This window comes from Nilaparvata lugens, chromosome X (genome assembly GCF_014356525.2).
Source record: "Nilaparvata lugens isolate BPH chromosome X, ASM1435652v1, whole genome shotgun sequence".
NCBI lineage: Eukaryota > Metazoa > Arthropoda > Insecta > Hemiptera > Delphacidae > Nilaparvata > Nilaparvata lugens.
The window spans coordinates 45,162,421-45,180,584 of NC_052518.1; the positions used below are offsets into that span (position 1 = coordinate 45,162,421).

At 33.6% G+C, this 18,164-nt stretch overlaps 1 protein-coding gene and 1 long non-coding RNA gene across 2 annotated transcripts in view; one reads left to right on the top strand and one right to left on the bottom strand.

Annotated features, from left to right (window-relative positions):
* The window catches only part of LOC111057890, a 137,070-nt gene that overhangs the window by 108,420 nt on the left and 10,486 nt on the right, over nt 1-18,164 (top strand). Inside the window, exon 6 of the mRNA XM_039441405.1 lies at nt 8,697-8,892. Coding sequence (XP_039297339.1) covers nt 8,697-8,892 — 196 coding nt within the window. The remainder of the gene's footprint in view (nt 1-8,696; nt 8,893-18,164) is intronic.
* LOC120354363 lies at nt 4,774-7,094 on the bottom strand. Its single transcript, XR_005572978.1, has 3 exons — nt 6,997-7,094; nt 6,205-6,318; nt 4,774-4,836 (listed from the first exon to the last, which is right to left on the bottom strand). It is a non-coding gene; the product is annotated as an uncharacterized LOC120354363 (long non-coding RNA).

An 18,164-nucleotide genomic window follows, 5' to 3' on the forward strand; every position in this document is an offset into this window, starting at 1 on the left:
TCAATAAATTAGACTGTTGTTGATATAATACTGTAGCTTTCAGGATATGTTACTGGTCAAATACGTACGGTACAACTGAATTTCAACCCCTTCATAAGGGGTTGACTAGGTTCAGAATGTATAATATGGTGACTCAATAGTTTTAACTGGAAAATTTTAATGTAAACGCCTATTGTGTGGTACATTATTTTAAAGGGCTTTTTAAAACAAGAAACATAACATCAATAAAAATGTACTATGAAACTTGAATCCAAAACGGTGGCTGATTGAAGTTACAGTTTGTAAAGAAATGAGGGGTTATAACTCAAATATTTTTAATGTAAACACCCATTGTGTGATACATCATTGAAAAGGCCTTTTTAAAACTAGAAAGATGACATCAATAAAAATAATGATACTTTTTTCCAAAATGGCGGCTAATTGAATTTTATCAATTATTTCTTTAAAAACCAAAACTTCAATCAGCCGCCATTTCGAATAAAAGTATCATAGAATATTTTTATTGATTTTATCTTTCTCGTTTTGAGAAGGCTTTTAAGATAATACACAATGGGTATTTACATTCAAAATCTTTGATTTACAACCCCCAAGTCACCTCCTCATGAGGAGTTGAAATTCAGTTGTATGTCAAAAGGTGGAGTATTCGACCAATAACTTATCCTGAAAGTTACAGTATTATATCTACAACAGTCTCCAACTTATTGAAGGGTTGAAGACTGTGATGTTTTGAAAATAAATTCAATTTTAATATAAATTATTGTTGTTTCACCATTTTATTAAAGCAAAAATCTCCCTATTGGCCATCCAGACATTTATGGTTTTTTCCCATTGGTGATGCAAAGCTAAACAAGCAAATGGCAGATACAAAATCCAACAGCTGAAAAAAGAAGCTTACATGAAACATTTTTGAAATTTGTCAGCTGCTGAATGATTAGTGAATAAAACGGTTTTTTCTACATTTCTTGTCCCACATTTGGTCATTTCTTTCGCATGAAAATTTCCAAATATTCACATGAAAATAACGTTTTCAAAATACATTTTTAAAATATTTTATTGTGAAAAGATGATGAAGGATTACCTTAATTATTCTGAATAAATAACCTTTTCAATTCTTTATTTTTACATTAAAAAACTATAAATCTTATAAAACTATTGAATAACCAGAATATAATGTGAAGTAAATTCTCTACCCTTACTTTACAATAATTTTACACAAAACTGAATAAAATTAAATTCAACCATAAAGTCCTATTCAGACGAATGGATTTTTCCTAGTAAGTAGTCAATGTTAGTAGACAGACTAACTCTGTCTACTAACTTTGGTAAGTAGTGATATATGCAATCTAACAGCTGGACACTATAATTACAAAAAGAAAGCTCATTTTCATTTGTAATCATTCAACAGCTGACAAATTTCAAAAATGTTTCATGTAAGCTTCTTTTTTCAGCTGTTGGACTTTGTATCAGCCATTTGCTTGTATTAGCTTTGCATCACCAATGGGGAAAAACCATAAATGTCTGGATGGCCAATAGGGAGATTTTTGCTTTAATGAAATGGTGAAACAACAATGATTTATATTAAAATTGAATTTATTTTCAAAACATCACAGTCTTCAACCCTTCAATAAGTTGGAGACTGTTGTAGATATAATACTGTAACTTTCAGGATAAGTTATTGGTCAAATACTCCACCTTTTGACATACAACTGAATTTAAACTCCTCATAAGGGGGTGACTTGGGGGTTGTAAATCAAAGATTTTGAATGTAAATACCCATTGTGTATTATCTTAAAAGCCTTTTCAAAACGAGAAAGATGAAATCAATAAAAATCTTCTATGATACTTTTATCCAAAATGGCGGCTGATTGAAGTTTTGGTTTTTAAAGAAATAATTGATAAAATTCAATCAGCCGCCATTTTGGAAAAAAGTATCATAGATTTTTATTGATGTCATCTTTCTAGTTTTAAAAAGGCCTTTATAATGATGTATAACACAATGGGTGTTTACATTAAAAATATTTGAGTTATAACCCCTCATTTCTTTACAAACTGTAACTTCAATCAGCCACCGTTTTGGATTCAAGTTTTATAGTACATTTTAATTGATGTTATGTTTCTTGTTTTAAAACCACAAGTGTTACTTATGTTGGCAGTGCCAAAAAGGAAAATTGCTTTTACAATGAAGTTAACTGAACATTTCATTTTACTTCTACTAATGTACTATGTCAAGTTTATTTATTAAGTTATTTACTGAATCTATTGTACATAAGTATTTAGTATGATTTATAATTTTGTTTCTGTTTTGTATAGTTAAATTTTCATTTTGTTTCATTTTATTTTAATGATGTAATGTGCTTTTTTGGCGAAATAAATTCAATTCAATTCAATTCAAAAAAAAGCCCTCTAAAATAATGTACCACACAATAGTCGTTTACATTAAAATTTTCCAGTTAAAACTATTGAGTCACCATATTATACATTCTGAACCTAGTCAACCCCTTATGAAGGGGTTGAAATTCAGTTGTACCCAGGGGTGCCCACAAGGGGGGGGCATGGCGCAATTTGCGCCATCAACATTTTTGGGGGGGCATGATTTTTTTATATTTTATGTCAACATTTTGAATCATGGCTAAAAAATCAAGGTATTAAATAGAGATATCCTAATGTAGTTAATTTTATTACTTTTTCCCACCTTTACAATGTTATATTCTGCAAAGTGTAACTCAATATAAATCATAAAAAATACAATTATTAATTATATATGTTGTATGCAGGAATTTTAGTAATTTTAAGCCTATGAGTTTGAAGGTAAGTCTTTGAAAAAAATAAATTATAACTTCATCATCCACTATTATTCTGATTTCATTTTCTTAATTTTAATTTTTAATGGTCCTGTGTTTGAGTTTCCTTGCTGTTGCAACCTAACTTTCTTAAAAGCACAATGATAAGTTAAATTGTAATGTACATTTTAATCTAATAATTATTTTAATTTCAAAGGCGTTTTATGATGATATTAAGGTCTCTGAAATGGGAATGCAATTATAAACAACATCGCAAACTAAAAGAATCTCCTCTTTTATGTGAGATGAATGATTTTTGTAAAAATATAATCGTGAAGTAAGATACGTTTAATTCAAAAAATAAAGAAACTTTCGATATTTTTCTCATTTCTACAGTCTCGACAGTTCTTCGATATAAACAGTGATGCAAGATCAATTTATGGCAACTCAGCTTATAGAGCATGGAATTTTCTCTCATTTAAGACCAATCGCAACCTTTCATGTATTGTACTCATTTTAGAGACTCTTTAATAACAGTAAAATCGCAAGAAAAAGTAGAAAATAAAGATCATCATTCAATTGGCTGTAACTTTTTAACGGCATTGAAAACAGAATTAAAAGAGTGAAACATGGGAGTGAAAAGAGGAGAAAATTCATCACAACCTCGACTACTTTCTGGATTTTTTATCTGAAGTGTTCCACAAGATACGCAACGTTGCATATGCGAGACTGTGGAAATGGGGGGAATATCACAAATTTCTCACACATTCAAAGTTGTGTATCTTGTGGAACACTTCAGATAAAAAATCCAAAAAGTAGTCCTGCGCGACCAATCAATTCATTGGAAATAAAATTTTATTATCTTTAATATTATATAGAGAATGCTTTATCTCGATAAATTCAAGGTTCTCCAGATTAAACGGAAAACTTAAAAAAAGTCCAAAATTTTGGGGGTGAAGTCGCCCTCTGGCGTGTGAGCAAATTTCAGATTAGAATTTAGCGCCCCAAAATACAGATAGAACCATCGAAAAAAATTCTTTCGGGGCTGTTTCCTGAAAAACGACCATTTGACTGGACTATAAGTTGTTATCCAACGATATATTAAGCGTTGTTATATTAAGCGAGCAATTTCTGTATACCTTATCTGTTTGTATTTTTCTATTTTTATATCTGGTTATCTGGCTATCTGGTTATATGGTTATTTATGTTCAACGGATATCGGAAACGGCTCTAACGATTTTCACGAAATTCGGAATATAGTAGGTTTATGATATCAAAATTCGATTGCACTAGGTCTCATCCCTGAAAAAACTCCCTGAAGGACATGAAAAGGATAATTCATCCTTGGAAAAACAGATGATGATTTCGTCGTCTGTCGATAACAGAAGATGCGTGTGCCTGTGTGGGAGATCAGCTGTGTAATCAATTAGCTCATCGTATCTCGCGAGAAATCTAGAAATTTTAATTGACTCGATCAAAATACAGTAATCTGATCTGTTGACATGAGATGGTATATATCATAATATTGAAAGTTAATCATTATTTTACAGTGATTAGTGAGTGTTATTTTGTTATTCAATTATTTGGTATGTAAACAATCTAAATTAGAACTTTTATGTTTTCAAATATTTGGACTGAAAATTTCACTTGGATTCAAGTCTATGAAACATAACCTACTTTTTGGAATATTAAATATTCCAACTATAAATTTTATAGTGAATAAATCAAAATTCGAGGAAGAAACAGTTTTGGGCTGTGCCTGTTAGTCCTTCCCCAATCATTTCAAAGAATTGAGTTCTGTTTATCAATGAATAAATAACGAGCAAAGCTTGGTGCCCCGATATTTGGTATTAATAGATAGAATTTACAAAATGTACTTGTTCGGATGATATCTTTATTCCAAAAACCAAACCATTTGAAGATACATTTTGTTCGACTTGTGTTATTATCTACTCCTGTAATGTTAAAAAGTAAATACTACCAACAACACAACATCAGTGACAACCTGTTCCAATTTTTGATAAATATCGGGGCACCGAGCTCCGCTCTGGGGTACCTACAAAAGCATATAAAAATTATTAAGAAAGAAGAAATTATGATAAATATTCATAGTTCATATAGAAAGGCTCTATCTAATCACAGTGGATTGAGATTAATTCGCAGAGGAATGCAAAAATTTCTCTCACAAAAGCATCTTAAATTAATCCTGATTAATTTCACGAGAACCAAATCACAGAAGACCATCTCAAAAAGATAGCTTATCTGATTGGTTCTACTGGAATTAATCAGGATTAAAATTTAACCGGCTTTTGTAAAACTGCCACTAAGTACCTGATTGAATTAGGTACAAAAGTTCAACAGCTGAGTCCCACACACATGCACTCGCTCACTCACTTCCATCATCAACAGACGACGAAATTATCAGCTGTTTTTCCAAGGATGAATAAATTCTTTTAATGTCCTTCAGCGAGTTTCCCCAGGGATGAGAACTAGTGCAATCGAATTTTTATATTATAAACATAATTCGTTAGAGCCGTTTTCGAGATCCGGTGAAATACAAATATATAAACATCTAAACATCAAAACTACTAAACAGAAATTTCTCGTTTAATAGTATAGGATTTAGAATACCCAAATTTGCCGACATTATATATTGTATGAATAAAATCGTTCCAAAATTGTATGAATGTTCACCAAAATTGCTATGCAATATTCTTTTGCAATAAAAGAATATCGATGATATTATTATTCAACTTTTTATAAGTAACCTTTACATTTAAAAAGCAAAGCCTCCCTTACTTATCTTTTAATATCCTATTAAAATTTTTGCCATGTAGTTTTTCCTGATGTAATGTAGTACTTTTTATTCCTCCCGAACAAGAACGGGTGCACTTCTAGTCCCAAAAATAATATCAAAAAGATTCTTTATTTCTATTTTAAAAAATATAAGAAACGATGGTATATATTTTTACAATATTATGAAAACAGAAAGAATTCCTCACAAGAACAAAGGTAAATAATGCCCTTTGGAAGATTAGAATGTAAGATGTGAATTTTATTGTCATACACTGACTAATGCAAAAAACTAAAGGGTTGGGAATTGGGATACTTTGGGGGGGGGCATTACACTTTGATTGGGGGGGGGCTTGCGCCATTGCCCTTGGGGGGGCTGGGCACCCCTGGTTGTACCGTACGTCAAGAGTTGGAGTATTTGATCCTGGAGTAACATATCCTGAAAGCTACAGTATTATATCAACAACAGTCTCTAATTCATTGAAAGGTTCCCTTACATATGACTCACCCGGTATGATTACTAACTTATAATGATTAGCACATTATAATGAGAGCTCATGTGGACATCACCCATAGAAAAAAATTGTTTGACTTTATATTCTGTTTTAAATTACTCAAAATTGAGACTTACTTAGATTTCTCTTCACTGGTAAACCGAGTTTTTGGAGACTTCAGCCAGTATTTGATTACCATACTGCTTCTATGTATTTTTCTTTTGTGTTGAAAAATTTCATCACCACAGCTCCTATCAGAGATGGAACAAAAGTTTACTTATTATTAAACATATTTCAAATAATATTTTTTGACTAGAAAATTGGAAAAACACACATGTTGCAAACACACAGTCTCACTCTTTCTTATTATGTGAAATATATATTGCTAAAATGAGATGACTACAACGATAGTTTTTCTAAATTGGAATAATATATAAAGCTGTTAATATAAATAAATGAATCAATTGCTTGCTGGAAAAAGTTTAAATAAAGCCTGCCGGTCCAGAAAACAACTGAATAAATTTTAATCTATCAATCCACAGTCATATATTATTGATATTAAGTTCATTATAATAACATGAGTGTAGATTAGTTTGTGGCTACTTCAATTACTTGAGGGTAGGCTAAATAAAATGTTTTGTTACACATTCAAATTTATATGTACCAGCATATAACCCTGGAATGTGTCTGCCTAGAATAATAATCATCTTATTTCCAGCAATGATAAATTCAAGAGGCTTTTCTCTTATTATTATTAAGTTATGCCTTAAATAATACGGTATCCAGTGTTGTGTTATAAGGTTATGTTATGCGTGGCCTATAATAGTCTTTCGAAAAGATTATCATTTAATATATAAGTATTTAGACCTATAATAAATTTATTCTTTCATTTTACAGTACATCAATAAAAACAAAATCACTCGACTTACCTATATTTCCTGGATAAAATCACAAAAATTACAGACTATGAAACTCATTCGAAAAACCGTTGGTCCTTTGCAAAATTAGCCTAAACTTTATTGTGCTTGTGCATTGTGTCTTTTGTGTCATCATGATCGTGTCTATCGATAGACCCAAAATGTCGATATAATATTATCAATACATCGATAAATAATAATTATCGACTATTAATGATTACATATTCTCAAATGTCATCTACATCTTTGTTTGGGAATGCATTATTCAAATCACATAGTTTAAATAAGTAACAGTAGAATACAATCCTGATTTCCACATTTTTGAATGCAATAAAATCAGTTTCCCCGGGAAAAAATTGGAATTAGTTTGATATATCGATTGTTAAGACTTTGATATTTCCATTTCACAGTATCAATATTATTGATAATATATCGATATTTTCATTCAATACCATAGTAATGGTGGTAATTTCAAAATTTATTGACAATGTTACTGTTATTAAAATATTTGATATTAATTTCAGGTGGAGATTATTGATTTTTATGGGGGGACATTTGTGCTTGACACTGAAATAATGTTGGAAATGATAAAATAGTAGGTTGTTATTATTTGAATTGGAGCCCCAAAAATCATTTCAAAGTCTGTGTGAGTGATTCCGGATACTGCATGATTTTCCTCATTAACTGTGATCTAATTTGAAAAAGTATTATAACATTTCCAATTTTGAATGGAATCATTTTAAATTCTAGGACAAGGTTGATAATATGAACAGAAACGTCCATGAATTTTTTCAGAATTTTTCATGATGAACCAAATTTCTTTTTAAATTTTAAACGTCAGTAGCACGTTAACGGCACGTCTGACAGGATTTTCACATAGGACAAAAAGTGCTGGAAATTCACTTCTACACCCGAATCAGTCATCAAAAATACATTGTTCCGGGAAAATTGAAAATCTGCCAAAATTATTCCATTTTAAACTGCATTTAAAATTACCGCAATTCATGGACTCCTATTCATATCACTAAACTTGTAGTGATATCAATATAAGTTCATTGACTGTATTTACCGTGATTTCTATTGGTATCCATGGATTTCTATTGATATCCATGAGCTTCTATTGATATCACTAAACTTGCAGTGATATCAATATAAGTTCATTGACTGTATTTACCGTGATTTCTATTGGTATCCATGAACTTCTATTGATATCACTAAACTTGTAGTGATATCAATATAAGTTCATTGACTGTATTTACCGTGATTTCTATTGGTATCCATGGATTTATATTGATATCCATGAGCACGTATTGATATCTATGAACATATATTGATATCAATAGAGCTTTTCTATCGATTTCTATGAATCTCTTCCACTAGGATACGCCTGATATGCTGATACGAACGAGTGTGGCAAGAAATTGATTATCGGTGGTATGTGTGTTGCATTACCAACGGCTGTCACACCGAACAAAATAACACTCACACCTTGAACTTGAAGTGTTTTGTAACAAAATGACACCTTTCTCAGTTTTGTAAGTAATTTCAATAAATATTTATATGCTTACAAAGTTGTAAAGTCCTTTTATATTCCCCGTGTATTGTAGTAAAATGTTGTTTCTCTGATAAGATAATGCATTTTCTATAATACTATTCTTGTACTATTCTTTGGACGAGTTTTATTTCAACTCATTTTAAATGTGTGTTGGCAGCCAGAGGATTGCCTGACTGCGTATTCGTCGGCACATGCGTTCTGTGTGGTCTATTCAACTTCTGACAGAGTCAGCTTTCAACAGGCCGAAGAATCATTGCAAGCCTTGTGGAAGATGGATAATATAAGGTTGAAAGCCGTCATACTTGTGGGTAATAAGACAGACCTAGTAAGGAGCAGAGTAGTATCAACTCAAGGTGAGTGTCAAAAGAAATCTGTTTCATAATACGAACCTCAATATAAGACTTATTACCAACAATTAATGCTAGAAACATCTTTATAACATGATAGAATTCTTGAAAAAAATTATGTATTGTAACCTCTTCTAGAGCTAGTAGCTGGAGAGTAATTGTTAAATAAGGTGCAAAAGGATTGGCTGCTTGATTTTATTCCTCTATGAGTGGCGGAGTTGGGTCTTACAACTCTTCACATAACAAATTACATTACAAATTACTATATAACTGAATTAACTCCTCACTGAAAAATTAAATTGAAAGGGCAAGAAAATCTGAATCTCAAATAACTAATACAAATCATATTTTCATCCAATTCAAACCTATGGAAAAACAGTATAGCTACAAATTTATCAACATCAAGAACTTTATCCTACTAGCTCACAATTCACTCACACATGCACACAAACTAATCACAGTTTTACCACCCACTTAAATCCAAAGACTATAATGATTACTATGAGAGGATGGTGAAAGTATGTATGAAAAATCAAAATTTTAATAAAGAAAAAATTAAAAATTATTTGATGGGATAGAAATATTTTCAATCCAACCCACGACTTATCCTTGCCACCAGCTCACAACCAATTCAATAACTTCACGCCAATCAGAGCTCAACTGCCAATAATCTTCACTATTAAAGATAATAGATTCCAAATCCGACAAGCTGATACATGAAATGATTCATTATACATAGTGAATCTGAAACTTAATTCATAAATACAATTGAAAACAATATTTAAAAACCACTTGATAAATACTATAAGAAATGAAGAACTAATCAAGTTGTCATTCACTCACACACGCACACAAAACCACCCTAAAAACTAAGAATTTACAAAGTATAATAATCATATTATCATAAAAAAATATAAGATAAATCTGTAGTTGCATAAGATAGTAAAAAGGAACAAAATTCATGTAGATTGATACAATGAAAATAGAACAATGAAAATAAAGTCCAACCCGACCCAAGCCTAATCCGCGCCACCAGATCCCAGCCAATTCAATACCGCCGCGCCAAACAGAGCTCGACTGCCAATACTCTTCACCGTTGGAGGCAACAGATTCCAGATCCGGCAAGCTGATACATGGAATGATTTTTTTTGTTGTACATAGACGTTCTATGGTTTGGAATAACCAATAGTTGGGAGCCCTGCCTAGTTCCTCTCACCCTACGATCCCCAATAAAAACAAATTTATCTGCTAGATAACCTGGGGTTTTTAAATGTGATAGGTCATGAAGCAGCATAAGAATGTGATACGCCCTCATTCGCTTGAGCTTCTGCACATGTAGTTGCTGGGAAAAAGGGGTGATATGATCATCTCTTCTTAGGTTGTAGATGAACCGGATGCAATAGTTCTGAGCCCTCTGCAGTCGCTCAGACAAGGCCACAGTCATGTCATTGACCACAATGTCACTGTAAGAAAAGTACCGTATGGGAAAATCAATGACTTAACCAGTATCACTTTCACATGAAATGGTATGAAGTCACTAACCTTCTTAAGTGGGTGGATACCTGCAAAAACCTTATTACAAGTTGTGTTGATTTGTTTCGTCCAGTCAAGTGTTTTGTCTATTGTCAGTCCCACATTTATAACGAAGTCACTGTAATTCAAATTTTTGTCGTTTATTTTGATGTACGGCCAGATGTATAGCCAGATGGTCCATTATCAAAGTTGAAACCTCGGCGAGTTATGAGTTTAGTATAGCCAATAATTATTGTCTTGGATTTCGTTTCGTTAATTCTAAGTCTATGTTTCACAGTCCAGTCCGTAAGAGTCTCAAGTTCACTATTCATATTGTCAACTGTAGCAGTAAAGTCGTTCAAGTCAAAGTGGATAAGTGGATATACAATTGCAGGTCATCAGCATATAGGTGCTGTTTGGAGAATCTAAAAGAATCTAAAGATATTGATTACATAATTTATATATATATATATTATATATATATATATATATATATATATATATATTATATATATATATATTGATTCAGATTCAGATATATATATATATAATATATAGATAATATATTATATATTATCTATATATATATAGATAATATATATTCTGATTCAGATTCAGATTCCTTTATTCATGTGTTTAACAAAACATAATTCAACTTACGTTCTAGCATTAAAAATAAATACCAGTAGCGGTAAAATAGCATGGTGAATCACATCAAACTAATGAGTTCTACAATAATATTGAGCAAGAGAGAGATTGATTGATTGATTGATTGATTGATTGATTGATTGATTGATTGATTGAGTACTTTATTTATGTAGATTACAATATATACTGGCTTATACACTTATATACAATAGCTTACAATACAGCAAAATTATAGATGAATTTACATAATATAGACTAAGAAAATAATTATTGAACTGTATATGATATGAAAAAGCAATTTGTAATTTTATAATAACTATAGATAATAATTATATTGTTATGCATCTACATAAATTGGCGGAGCTTTGGACATATCAATGTCCATTCTTCGGAAAGAATATTAAAAATATCCTCCCCACTAACTCTCTACCAAAACGTTAATTCCATTATTTAAACTAAGGTTTTATTTATTAATGGAAATATTGTAAAAGTTTTAATCAATATGAATATTTAAGAGAAAAAAGCAGAAAATTGATAAAGTAAAATAATTATATAAGTAGGTTAGATAGATCAAATAATCGATTAATAAAATGAAGTGGGCTGAAAGTAGATCAGGGTTATCAACGTTCAGTAATATACAGCAGTATGCAGTGGATAATTGATATATATATATATACAATTCGTTCTATAACAGGTTTAAAGGTTTATATTGGTGGAATGGGTGAGGAAGGTTGTCATGTGATCGTTCTAGGGCCAGACAGTTTCCATCATTTGTTCCAAAAGATGTTTTTCTTAAAGTCAGGATGAAGCTCGCTCGGCTCTCGATAGACCTGATAGAAACAGGAAGTGCATTCCATGCACGACAGGCACTGACTAAGAAGGATTTTGTGAAAATAGTAGTTCGATGATTGGGTATCCTTAAAGTACTTTCTCCGGTTCTAGTATGTGAAGCATCTATCCTCCTACCTTCAGAGACAAATTTGAAATCATCTTTAAATTAGTTCGGATTACCGTATTTCAAGATATCTCTAACAAGCTTGACTATTCGAAAAAGCCTTTGATCGGGATCAAATAATTTATTAATAAAATGATCTACTTTCAGATCAGGGTTATCAACTTTCAGTATTATACAGCAGTATGCAGTGGATAATTGAAATAACAGAGAGATTGAATAATTGAAAGAGAGAGAGAGAGATTGATTGATTGCCAAATGTTTAAACAGCTAAGCATCCATCCTTGGAAAAGGATAGAGATTGATTGAGTACTCTATCTATGTAGATTACACTATATACTGGCTTATACACTTATATACAATAGCTCACAATACAGCAAAGTCTCAGATGAATCTAAATAATATAGACTAAAAAAAATTATTGAACTGTATATGATATGAAAAAAACAATAATTTATAATTACTGTAGATAATATTGTTATGCATCTACATAAATTGACTGAGCTTTGAACATATGAATGTCCATTCTTTGGAAAGAATATTCAAAATATCCTCTCCAGTAACTCTCTACCAAAATATTATATTAGATAAGAGTTCTTTATTTATGTACTAGCAGGTAACCCCCGCTCCGCAAGGGTCTAATTAGAAACTTTACAAACTGAAAACTTGACCTACTGAAATATTGAAGAATCTAAAATAGGCCTATAACCATCCTCGTTAAATTAAGAATCTATATGCACATTTTCAAGATAATCAGTCCCCTATTCCTACAATACTAAATGTTATTGAAGACTGTTTTGGGCTTAGTGCCTGTAGCCTCGTTTTTGTAATAAATAAATATAAATATTCGTTCCCGATTGAGTCTGATAGTATATTATAACTGAAAAATACTAGTAGTTCTGTGAACAGTAGACCTCGCGCTCAGTAAGTTACATTGACCTGTTGTTATGTTTTCTCAAAAATTAATAGATAATTTATCAATTTAAAATGTCTAGAAAAAATCCTTAATAAATATAGAGCTTTCTATCGTACCATGACGTGTCATCCCGGAATGTGAGTGTGAGCGCTGTTATCAGGTCTGGCTGCAACTGTCTACAATGTTGATGGAGAGATACAATTTTCAAGATATTCGATGTTTTTGAACGGGTAGTATTATAGTCAACTGTCTACTAACGTTGATGGAAAGATAAATTTTCAAGATGTTCGATGTTTTTGAACGGGTAGTATTATAGTCCACTAGACAGCTGATTTATGATGAATAATTCTATAGTCTGATTTTTACGGTAATATTGGCTTATGGAGGAGGCTCTTTTTTCCTTTTATATTACCCTTGAAATGCAAAATTTCCAAAAACCTTGTATATAGGTCGGCGCGCAATTTAAGAAGGAACATACCTGTCAAATTTCATGAAAATCTATTACCGCGTTTCGCCATAAATGCGCAACATAAAAACATATAAACATTTAAACATTAAGAGAAATGTCAAACCGTCGACTAGAATCTTAGACCTCACTTCGCTCGGTCAATAAGTTTTTACTAATTTTATTGTGATCTATTCATGTTTTTCTTATGAATTCCAATGATACAGCATATGAAACCTATGTCCGCTTCATTTGTACTGGTTGCAAAATTGTACATTAAATAATCATTTGATGAAATCCAAGTTCAATCATAACGGAAACAACTTCCTTCAAGAAATAATTTATAATAATACGACGTTTCGAGGGAAAAAATCAAGAAAAAAAATTGGAAGAATCGGGATTCGATCAGAGTAACATTCACTCCGAATCTGAGTGCTTTACCTCTATGGCACGGCTCAGTTCAAAATTGAATGTCTTCTAACAACATTATGGGCCGGTTTATGAACTCGGGATTTCGTAGTCCGCGGCCTAACGTAGTCTAGGACTAACCTCATTATAAACAAACACATTGTACAACAATGGAACAATATATGCCGTATGAAACTTCATGTCGCATGAATGAAATTTGAACATTATTTCTGATAAATCTAGAAGGAAAATGGGCTTCGAGGTGCACGGGATTGATATTTTTAGAATGTGCAAAATTTGAAGATCAGTATGCAATCCACAAGTTGACATGTTTTGATGCGAACAAACACAACCCTACTCTCTCTTATTATATAGATGTTCCAATATTTACTGGCTTATACACTACTTTACATCACAAGTTTCAAGTTCTCATCTTGAGTGGTTACTGTGATTTAAATAAATTTAATTTTGATCATGCCTAAATCTTCGCCAGCAGTGCTAAGGAGCAAGCTAGCCAGGGTCGCAACCGGCGGCGATAAGGGTTCGGCATCGAGCGATCGCCCGTCGTCAGCATCATCCTCGTCATCGACCAAGGGGGAGGGGTGGCCGGCTGATAAAGGCATGCTCAAGGAGTTTGTAGCCGAACTCTTGTCAGATAACAAGTTCCTTGATAGTATCGTCGACCGTGTTGTGTTGAAGCTGAATGATAATCTCGATGAGCTGATAAGAACGCGCATCCAGAGTGAGTACGAACCGCGTTTATCGGCTATGGAGAAAAAAATCGATTCATTGGAGGCTGAAATTCGCGACATTACAAAAAAGGCAGCATCTCGTACCGAATTGTATGAGCTTAAGTTGGACTCTCAAGAACAATACCAACGTCACAATAATGTACGAATATTTGGCATTCCGGAGGTGAATGGAGAAAATGTCACCGAGATTGTCACCAAGCTGTGTAGTGACAGATCGAAAATCGTGGTGGATGCAGCGCAGATCGACCGCTGCCACAGAGTGGGACGTCTTCCTGGTACTGGAGCGACTCAGGCGAGACCGAGAGCTGTCATCGTCAAGTTCGTGAGCTACCAGACTCGGCATTCGGTGTTATCGGCGAGGAGGCAACTCAAGGGTTCTGATATCACTATAAGAGAGGACCTCACGAGACGACGACATGCTCACTTCCGTGAGGTGGCAGCTAGAGTGGGCATCAGGAATGCGTGGACGATCGATGGCAGAGTGATGTGGCGCGAGGGTGACAGAATTCATTCCAGTGAGTCGTGAGCACTGATTGTATCTATTCAGATAAGCATGTCACCTTGGACTAAATATTAACTAAGAATTCAAGGAAAATCATTTAAAAGAACAGTTTTCTATCTTATACATATTATTTATTTGCATATATTGTTAATCATTTCAGTTAATTAATAGTTCCATTATTATTGCAGTTAATAATTATATTCAAGAGTTATTGCTTTTCCAGTCGATTACCACAGTAAATTCAGTTCATTTTAGGATTTCAATTTGACTGATTGAAGATAATTAATTTTTAACTTTTAAATTACCATTCTTCTTTAATTGGCTGGATGGATAAAATCTGAGTCAGTCTTACATCTCCTTCAACAAAACATTGCCATTCAGTCAAATTCATAAATAATTTTGATGTCTACATTGCATAATTATCTCTGTGTGTGAATGACGAGTAGCATCTATAGATTGTCATCTAGTTGTCTATTGTAATCCTGTTATCTTGGTTACGTCTTTCTTATCTGCTCCTTCTGTTCTCTGTTCTATTTTTTCCTGATATGTAGGGTTTATCTTCGCAGCAAGAGTACATGATAACAATATCGTTATTTCCTCTAATTTTTTAAAATCATGCTCTCGTTCTTTTCTGTGTCACAATCAAAACGATTAACCGCTCATTTTTTGTATCATTATTTTTCCTCAGCATGCAGTTCATCATTACAGTTTTGTTCTATATTTTTCTAATCAACTACACTATTTCAGAATAGTTTTATAATTCATAAAGTAACATCACTTAATCTGTCCTAACACTTTTCTCTCTATTCCAACATTATTTTACCTGTATTTTTATCATTATGATTATTTTGTTTTACTGCATCTTCCCTCAAAACTTTTGTTCTTCATATTAATGGCTGCTACCAATCCACTAATAATTTTCTGTTGTTGTGATAAATCTCATTCAATTAGAAATGGTAGTAAATTGAGCATTTATATAGCTGAGAAACTTCCTTTCTTCTAATATTGAGTCAGACAACTGTTTTTCCCCCTTCTCTTCCATTCATAATAGTTATGGAGCCGAATTTCACTGGCCAGTTACGAGTAAGATCATTGAGTATTCTCAATCTCAAATCATTGCATGCATTCCAGTTTTGTATTACTCTTTCAATATTATAATGTTGTTTTGTTGTATATGTGTTGGTGTGAATGTGGTACATTTGTCTTTTTTAAACTTGAATCTTTTAATTTTAAGCTGCCTAGTTTTTGCCTTTTTCTTCTTATTCTCTGCGTCATTAATGCCCAATCTATTCTACAACTTGAATGACACAGCAGTATAACGATGCTGCCGCACTGAGCACCGGCGAGCTGCTTAGGCGGGCGGTCACTCCATTTCCCGGCCGACTGAAGATTGCTCATGTGAATGCACAATCCCTCCTCTGTCACATCAATGAATTCAGGCATTTATTCGGAGGCCAGGATTGCAGGATTGTGATGTTGTCTTGGTATCGGAGTCTTGGCTGAAACCTGACGTTTCAAATAGGCTTGTGGAACTTGATGGGTATGTACTCCTTCGTAACGATCGCTTACATAAAAACGGTGGAGGTGTTGCTGCGTTTGTTAAGCGCGCCTTGCTGCCGAGTCATAAGTATTCATCCGATTCATCGATTCCAAATAGACCCAAATACATGTTCCTTGAAATTGAATCTCATAATGTTAAAATGCTGATTGGAGTATGTTATCGACCACCTCATATAGGATTCATGAGTGACTTTGGAGATACCCTGTTGCGTCTCATGCTGCCATACAGCCATATAGCTGTAATGGGAGACTTTAACACTGACTTACTAGGACGTGACACCTATGAAAAGACTCAACTCACGACTATGTTTTATACTGGTGGCATGACCCTGCTCCCTCTCCAGGCGACTCATCATACCGCTAAGTCTGATATGCTCTTGGACCTGATTGCTGTTTGTGATGAGCGGTCGGCTGTTGGCCATGGGCAGATCCCTTTCCCTGCACTGTCTGCTCATGATATGGTTTACCTTGTATATGGCTTAAAAAGTCCCAAACAGAAGCCAAAAATCATTGAATACAGAGATTACAAAAACATCAACTACCATGAGTTATTCAATGAGGGGATGACATTGAACTGGCAAACCATTTACGCAACTAATGATGTTAATTACATGGTGAATGAGTTGCATAATGGTGTATCCTATTTATTCAATAAGTATATTCCACTTGTGCAGTGCAGAGTGACAAGGGATCCTGCTCCATGGATTTCAAGAGAAATACGTCGGATGATGGCCGAGCGTGATCAGTGTTGTAGAGTTGCACAACGCACAAAGAGCTCTGTGGATTTCAATAGCTACAAGCGAATGAGAAATTTGTGCAAGCAGACCATCAGAAACGCCAAATCCAGATATTTCCAAAATCTGATCTCCTCTGCTGGTTCATCTGCTTGTAAGTGGTGTAGACTGAGGTCTGTTGGAGTTGGTGGAGAGGGTGGCGGGCCTGTTGTGTCTCACTCACTGGACAATCTCAACAACTTTTTTACCGACATACCTGTTGGCTTGGATCTTGCCCATGACTACATCAACTCTTTGCCAGCTCAAGTAACTGGAGAGCCATTCTACTTTTCATGTGTCTCAGCAAGTGACATTTTGGCCTCTATACTGAAAATAAAGAGCAATGCTATTGGGGCTGATGATCTACCATTGAAATTCATAAAAATTATGCTTCCGCTGATACTTCCCTTCATCACCCACATCATAAATACATCTCTCATGACTTCCGTTTTTCCTGAAAATTGGAAGTCATCTATAGTCATACCCTTAAACAAAACTCCCAACCCGTCCTCCCTTTCAGACTACAGACCCATCAGCTTACTATCTGTGCTCTCCAAAGTACTAGAGGTGATTGTCCACAAACAGATGAGTGAATTTATTTGCAGTAGGGGGCTTATTAGTGACTTCCAGTCAGGATTCAGGTCTGGTCACAGCACCAATTCTGCTCTTCTCAAGGTGGCTGATGACGTTCACAGAGCAATGGATGGCAGGGAGCTTACACTCATTGTCCTTGTTGATTTCAGCAAGGCCTTTGACTGTGTGTTCCATCCCATCCTATTGTACAGACTGGAGGGTATGGGTTTCTCTCGT